The 8,072-nt window shown below is 41.3% G+C and overlaps 1 protein-coding gene across 10 annotated transcripts; it reads left to right on the plus strand.

Annotated features, from left to right (window-relative positions):
- The first annotated feature begins 3,340 nt into the window (after positions 1-3,340).
- Positions 3,341-6,356, plus strand: LOC136473587 (zinc finger BED domain-containing protein RICESLEEPER 1-like). 10 transcript variants are annotated; one of them, XR_010762683.1, is made up of 6 exons: positions 3,341-3,712; positions 3,957-4,012; positions 4,388-4,502; positions 5,317-5,417; positions 5,520-5,624; positions 5,922-6,356. XR_010762683.1 is itself a non-coding variant. In XM_066471243.1 (6 exons), exons 4-6 carry the CDS (start codon positions 5,072-5,074, stop codon positions 5,957-5,959), a joined length of 453 nt encoding a protein of 150 aa, XP_066327340.1. In that variant the 5' UTR covers positions 3,341-3,712; positions 3,957-4,012; positions 4,388-4,502; positions 4,711-5,071; the 3' UTR covers positions 5,960-6,356. The 10 variants fall into 10 exon arrangements, 6 of the variants coding, with proteins under 6 accessions (XP_066327340.1, XP_066327338.1, XP_066327337.1 ...); XR_010762685.1 differs by having other exon boundaries at positions 5,325-5,417; XR_010762686.1 differs by having other exon boundaries at positions 5,353-5,417.
- The last annotated feature ends 1,716 nt before the right edge of the window (positions 6,357-8,072 follow it).

The following is an 8,072-nucleotide window of genomic DNA, read 5'->3' on the forward strand; positions in this document are numbered from 1 at the left end:
CGAGAAAGAAGCTTCTTTTTTTAATCTGAAAACCAAGTAGGAGACACCAAAACTAATAAGGCAATGCACAACTTCAAATCAATAAGCTCATATTTTTTGTCAAAACAAGCTAAGAAATAGTGCTTATGCTAAAACATCGGTAAGAGTCATAATAATTTCTACCTGTATTTGTGTGATAGAAAGAAGGGACATAAATGGTGCTACGTTACCATAGATCTTTATCGACTAAAACATCTATTTTTTGTCACCTCCAATGCTCAGTGCCGAGATTAGGCCGTGAAAGAAGCCTTTTTTTCTCTCCTCTGGAAACCAAGTAGGAGACACCAAAACTAACAAGGCAAGGCACAACCTCAAATCGATAAGCTCATAATTTTTCTCAACACAAGCTAAGAAATAGTGCTTATGTTGAAACATCGGTAGGAGTCATAATAATCTTAGCATGTATTTGTGTCAATCAGATAGAAAGAAGGAACACAAAGGTGCTATCAGCTATCATGGGCATTGCCTTAGCAATCATGGGACAGGCAAAAAGAGATGGCAAAAATAGTATCAACACTAGTGAAAGCTCTTGTTTGGTTTTGGTGAATTGATGAAACCCTAAGTGCTAACCTAGTTTATCAAGTGATCATGAGATAGGTAGCACACTTCAAGTGGAGAAGCTAATGAAGATCATAACATGACAATGGTGATGGCATGGCGATGATCAAGGGCTTAAACTTGAAATGAACAAAGAGAAAAACAAAAAGCTCAAGGCAAAGGTATTATTTGTAGGAGCTATTTTGTTTTGGTGATCAAGACACTTTGAGAGTGTGATCACATTTAGGATAGATAGCCGTACTATTAAGAGGGGTGAAACTTGTATCGGAATGTGGTTATCAAAGTGCCACTAGATGCTCTAACTCATTGCATATGCATTTAGGATCTAGTGGAGTGCTAACACCCTTGAAAATATTTGTGAAAATATGCTAACACATGTGCACAAGGTGATACACTTGGTGGTTGGCACATTGGAGCAAGGGTGAAGAAGTTAGAAGTGAAAACAGAGGTGATGCCAGCGTCGGTCAAGTGACCGGACGCTGGATCCAAAAGCACCGGACGCTGACTGCCTGCGTCTGGTCGCGCTGACTGGCGGTACAGTGGCTAGGGTTTACCACCGGACACTGGGCTGTGTCCGGTCGAGGTGGACCGGACATGTACGGTCGAGGAAAACCGGTTTTCGACCCTTACTGTACTCGACCGGACGCTGAGGCTCCAGCGTCCGGTCAGTTTTTCCGGAGCGTCCGTTCAGCTTCGTAGCCGTTGAAAACTGACGAACAACGTTTGAAGCTAGTGACGCGTGGCGTCCATCAGTGGACCGGACGCTGAGTCCAGGGTCCGGTCAGAGCGCAGTGTGCCGAGTGAAGGGGCATAACGGCTCTATTTCGTGGGGGGCTTCTATTTAAGCCCCATGGCCGGCTGTGGCTCACATCTTTGGCCATTTTCATTGACATAGCAACCTTGTGAGCTAAGCCAAAGTACTCCCACTCATTTCCATCATAGATTAAACATCTTTATGAGATTGGGAGAGAATCCAAGTGCATTGCTTGAGTGTTTGCATCTAGAGGCACTTGGTGTTCGTGTTTCGCTACGGGATTCGCTTGTTACTCTTGGTGGTTGCCGCCACCTAGACGGCTTGGAGCAGCGAGGATCGTCGAGCGGAGGTGGTGATTGTCTCCGGCTCCGATCGTGGTGATTGTGAGGGGTTCTTGACCTTTCCCCGGCGGAGAGCCAAAAGATACTCTAGTGAATTGCTCGTGGCTTGTGTGATCCTCATCTTGTGTTGGTTGTGCGGCACCCTATTGAGGGTTTGGCGTGTGAAGCCAATTAGCGCGTGAACCTCCAAGTGAGTGAATCGCCACAACGAGGACTAGCTTGCCGGCAAGCAAGTGAACCTCGATAAAAATCATTGTGTTCATCATTGATTCCGAGGTGATTGGTCTTCATTGTTATTCATCCACGTGATTGATTGGATCATTCTTCTACAAGGCGGTATAACCATCTTGATCACTCTCTTTACTTTACCACAAACTAGTTGACAAGCTCTTTAGTGTAGCTAGTTGTGAGAGCTTGATTGCTTGGTTGGTATGGCTTTTTAGTTAGCTTTTGAGAGCACACTAACATAGGGTAGTGTCATAGCTCTTGTGTGAATCGACACTACCTAAACTAGAATTATGGTAGGTGGCTTGCATTTTGAGTAGGCTAGCGCAACACTTGCTTCGCCTCATAATTGTCTAACCTTTTGTTAAGTGTTGTTGTAGAAATTTTTATTAAGCTATTCACCCCCCTCTAGCCATTAGGACCTTTCAACTGGCCATGGTCATCGCCAAAGCTGTCAACATAGTAAAACACATGTAAGACGAAGAATGATAATAGGTCATGAGCATTGCCTCAGGTATCTAAAAAAACAAAGATATGCAATATGTGGAAAGGTAGACCATGATCATTACTTAAAACAGTACACCTAATTTATGGTGCAATCATCATAGCACAAGCTCATTCCCACAAATTGACACCTAACAACAATAGGAAATCGTACTCATCACTGCACATGAATGAAATGCAAACAGTAAACCAAAAAGCATCACCAATGTAGTGCATATGGTGTCAAACAAATATCACCGACATGCTCATGTGCTCAAATCTATGTCATAATTGATGCCTGCTCTTAGATCCAGCCGAACCGAGCAAATCAGGACTTAAAGACCAACAAAAATTTGCAGTATGCCACATCAGAAGAGAGAGAGAGAGAGAGGAAGAGAGAACATCAAATCTAGGGCGAAACAGAATCTGCGTCAGTGCATATGCCACATCAGGAGAGAGGGAGAGGGAGGGAGAGAAGAAGAGGGAGAGAGAGAAAGAGAGGGGAGTAAACCAGCGAGCGGACGGATCCAGGGACAGCAGAACCGCGCCGACCGTCTGCAGGACCTCGCGCGGAGGGGGGCCAACGGCCGGCGGTGGCCACCCTCGCCGCGCCGTGCCGCGTGGGCCACCCACAGGGGGGTGGGGGGAAGGGAGGGGGCCGCCGTGTCCTGGCGGCGCCGACATGCAGCCCCAGCAGGCACCGTCGCCTCACGGCCGTTGCTGCTTCGTGAGGGAAGGAGCGAGAAAAGATGAGAGTGAAGGAGATATTTTATGTTCTATAGGATTAAGAAGCGATCATGGACGTTAAAGCCAGCATTCAATGACCTAAAATAAATTTGCTATTGTGGATAGACCGGTTAGCGTCAAAGTCTCCTGCTTTGATATATAGAGATACGCGGTGGTTTTTGTCTGACTCCGCCCTTTTCGTCCATTGCCCTCGTCCCCTTCCTCCGTTCCCGCGCAGTCCAGAAAGCAAAAAAAAATTTAGCCTTCGCCTCCAGCCCCCGTCCCCAAATCGCCCCCAACCACACCAAAAAGAGAGAGAGAGAGGAAAGGCCGATAAAGGAGGCGGCGGGACTGCTTGGCGGGACGAAGGAGGGGGCGCCGCGGAGCCGCAACCAGCGCAACGAGGGCAGGGTCGTTGCTCTGTTGGCAGCCCGACGAGGGCAGGACGATGGAGGCGGCGGGGCGACGGGGCGGCTAGCCCGACGAGGACGGTATGAAGGATGTGGCGGCGAGGTGAAGCCTCTCCGATCCATCTCCTCTGCTATCCGTCTCCGCACCTAGAAAGTCTCCATGGGACCACATCAAGGTGAGAGAATTTCTAGAATCCGTACCTTCATAGGTTTGCACACAAGCTGTTCGACAGAATGCTTAACGTGCTTATTCATCACGGCTGAGGCCTGAGGGGCTGTGACTTTTGGTTAGGTAGTACTAGTAACAAGCCAACCGCTTTTGATTCCATATCCCGTAGGCATCATTTAGTTTTCTCCCAAACATTTATGTACTGTAACTTGCAAGAAATTCGTGCTGTAATGTTCTCTTCAATGGTACAGGCTGAAATATTTTCCCATGGATCTTGTCTCTGCAGAATTCATATACGCACTTAAGTGTAAGAATCACTTGAAATTTTCTGCATTTCTATCTTGATCTTGTAGTTGTTTCAAAGTGCATGATATTCTATCTTATATCTCAGTGATTTGCAGTCCACCATACCATTTGAAAATTTAGAATGGTGTGATTGGCATCAATGCTTAGTGTAGCTTTGTATGATCGAAGTGTTGTTAAATATAATTTGTTAAGTTTGTGTTACTTCAACTGTTATCATTGGCTGGTATTAACCCTCTTTGATGTGCCAATTTTTCAGATATTTTTAAGACCTTTGTAACCATTTACTTGTATACTACTCTCAAGGAAATTTATTACTCAGTTAACATTTTGCTTTCAACGTACTTTAAATCTCCTGTTGGGTGCCTTTTTCAACCAGGGATCCTTGCAACTTAAGTTGATGGATGAAATGATTTACCAATCTGCCCAATGTTCCAAACAGCATGCCATGGTCACAGTGATGCACATGTGAAGTGATTGCGATTTGTGAGATGGTATATTATTTCATTATTGTATTTTCTATATTTCATTCTTAACAAGATGCTAAAGTGCCATCCATGTTGCACTTGGGCCTAGCATTGCTGGTAATTAATCTTGAGTTCTTGACTAGCGGCAGTGTATTCTGTAGACCTAATGGCTGGTAGTGTATCATAGCTGGTGGTGACTGTGCCAGCATTGAGTTCAACTTCATGTATTCTGTAGACCTATTGCTGGCGTTGAACCTAGGGAAGGACAAGTCAACTGCAATTAGACTACTCTTCCCTTAAGATGTCTGTATCCCTCCGTGTAGAATATTTCCACTCGGATCACACCAAGTTTTATTGAAAGAATGAAATTGTCCAAGTGAGCTAATCACTATTGTAAGCCTTGATCTTGAATCCTCCACGTCAAGCCGGGATGCAATTGGTGATGGCAAGGTTTCATTTACTGTAGCATCTCCAATATGCTCTTAGTGCGACTGTTGTTATCTTGTCCATGACCATCCCTTCCAGCAAAGTTAACAAAGTAATAATTGCTAGACCTGTCGCCGGGTATTCATGCCCACTATCCATTGGAGTCGTCAATGGGCTTATCTGCTACCACGCTAGGTTTATCAAGGTTTATCCATGAGAGTTACTCAAGTCAACACAAGAGGTTAGAACTGGAATTGTACCTTGATGATCCTGCTCATCCTGAAATTGATAATGATGTATTTGACATCATTGCATGGTGGAAGTTGCATGGTCCAAAATATCCAACCATTTCTCTAATGGCACGAGACATCCTAAGTGTTCCAGCATATACTGTTGCATCTGAATCGGTGTTTAGCTTAGCAGGGCTGATCATTGATGACAACCGTTGTAGCTTGCTCCCGGAAACTGTTGAGGCTTTAATGTGTACACAGGATCGGTTGAGAAGTGCCATTCCAGGTATACAATTCCTCTAAAATTGTACTATACTTCTTTGCGTTTCCTAAATAAATAATATTGTAATGATTTGGGAACTTACTATATTTTTTTTGATTGAAACAGATGAGTCAAGTATGGCAGCAGAGGTCATATTTCCTACTGCAACTTTGTCACCAACTACAAACCAACAAGGTCAATCAGTTGACGCTTTTCTTGAAAGATTATAAGGTATAGCAACCGAGTTATTCCTATCAGACTGCTGTTTGACTTAGCTCTGGGTTGATCTCTGAAAACAGTATTTTGTGTGGGATTCTGTTGCTTAGCATAGCAAAGTGCCAGAGTTACCTTACCTTTTTTTTCCTTGTAGAAGAAGTATTTGGTTTGTTGATGAATCTGAATTTAGAAAAAAATTACTTTTGCCACTTTCTGTTCTTGCTATAATCAAATGTTTTTCTGAGATACTTGCTGTAGTTCTCCACACAAGGCCCTTTTTATCTGCTTCTTATACTGTCTCATCCAATGCAGATTATTTCAAGGTGTGGAGGGTCGTGCTTTTCTGCTAGATTTTATCTTCAGCTTAAACTGTCCTTGTAAGGGTTGTGTTCAGGTTGAGAGTTAGCAGGTTGAGCTGTCTATTTGAGAACCCTTTAAAGTTCTCCCAGTTTTGGTGTTATGGATCACTTGAAACATTATATGGAGTTTAAGTTAGAACTGATTTATTTGCCATAGTTTGTATGATGATGCGTTAATTGTATATGCTCATTGCATCTTGAGCAATGGTTCTGTGATTTCATGAGCGTATCTCTGGCTCCATGGTCATGTGATGGTGTATTCAAGGGATATGGATGTGCGGTATGGAACCTGGCTGTAGCAGTACCTTGATAAAGTAAATTGGACACTCAATTTATCCAATGGATATGGGGAATTGGGTATGAGAAAAAGTGAGGAGGGGAACATGCAGGTAAGCAACATATGGGTGTGGGTATGGGCAAGTACGGGTGTGCCCATACCCTCCCCAACGACAGGTTTAATAATTGTTGTATTGTGTTTAGTTGGTGTAATTTACTGTTTTCCCAACAAATGTACTATTTTTTCTAGTCGAGGAGTTGTTTTTTATTTCATTTTTCATGAGCTGTCATTTTTGCTTGAGGTTGACCAAGAAGTTAAAAAATATTGTTTCTAGTTATCTATTATTGCTCTATCAACATTATATGATGTATGCAAATTGAATTGTTATCTTTCACTTTTTGCAAATGTGCACCCAAATGTGCTTCCAAGAAAATCAGTTAATCCTTTTTTGCCACTTGTCACCTTATCCATGCGCATCCAACTATTACACTCGTGTCTAACAATCAACCTGTTGCAACTTTGATTCAAAGTGTCCAACTATTACCTACGGGCAACATAGAGAATATTGAGCCTAGCAGTGTCAAGATCATGGACGTCTTCAGCGATGGACCCATGGAGGGATGTTGCCACACACTGGCTTAGTCGTCAGCGACATGCAAAACCTGATAGCAAAATTGTAAAATCTATAACTCCTAAACTATCAGTCCAAACATCATGAAATTTTAGAACAAGAAATATAAGGAAATTATCTACAACTTTTGTATTCAACATATCTACAGAAAAACATCATTTGCATCACGAAGTTATCATCACAACAGAAAATGCACATGTAGCCATTTTAGAATATAACAATTTGATGTTTCACTTGTTTTGTTAACAAAGAGCATACACACATGAGCCATTCAATAACTTAAACCACCACTAACATACTTAGCAACACTTTATTAAATGCCATTCACTCAAAGTATCACCCAATACAATTACAAGCTTTATCTACAATTATGCTTTTATTAATCCTTTCTCCTAATAAATATATATATATTTTTTGTGATATAAGAGAACAACTAGTTTGGGGCTGATACTTTTATGAGTGGTAGTTGTTATCAAAACATGGCTACTGCACAAATTTCATATGCTCAAGTTTTAGAATTTAATTACTATGAAAAAGATAAATTGTTATTGCAAGAAAACATGTAAAAGCAAGATAAATCTAAAGATCATCATTTTCTATAAACATATAGACATATTATGATTTCTCAGGTCACAATATAACCATGCAAGGGCAAAAGAACCACATTTCACATTTTTGCATATATAAATTATTTATAAATCATTTAAAACCATTTATCAAGCATTAATCAAGTTAAATTCATAACTCGGTCATACATGCACCAAAATTTTAACCAGATCTCACACATGCTATAAGTATACTAGAATACAATTTTTAGGTCATTTGGAGTAGTACAACAGTAGATATGATAATAGCAAGCAAAGTAAGCTAGAATTAACCATTAATCATGATTAAATCAAAACATCATAAAAATAGTTATCAAACAACATGTTTAATATTTTTATTAGCCATAACATGCCAAAAAAAGACTCCCAAAACTAGAATAACATTTTTAGGACATTCCTACCTCGAGATATGCATCTGACAAACTTAAAAGGATTTCTAAAAGCACTTTATAAGAATAAATAAAAACATCATAAACTTTCTACTAACAGATACCATATGATGACTCTACTATGTAGATATACTCACAAGGATTCCAAAAAGTCCTCATTTGCTATTTGATGATTTTTCTACGATTTATTATGATTTTCTAA

This window comes from Miscanthus floridulus, chromosome 8 (assembly GCF_019320115.1).
Source record: "Miscanthus floridulus cultivar M001 chromosome 8, ASM1932011v1, whole genome shotgun sequence".
Taxonomy (NCBI): Eukaryota; Viridiplantae; Streptophyta; class Magnoliopsida; order Poales; family Poaceae; genus Miscanthus; species Miscanthus floridulus.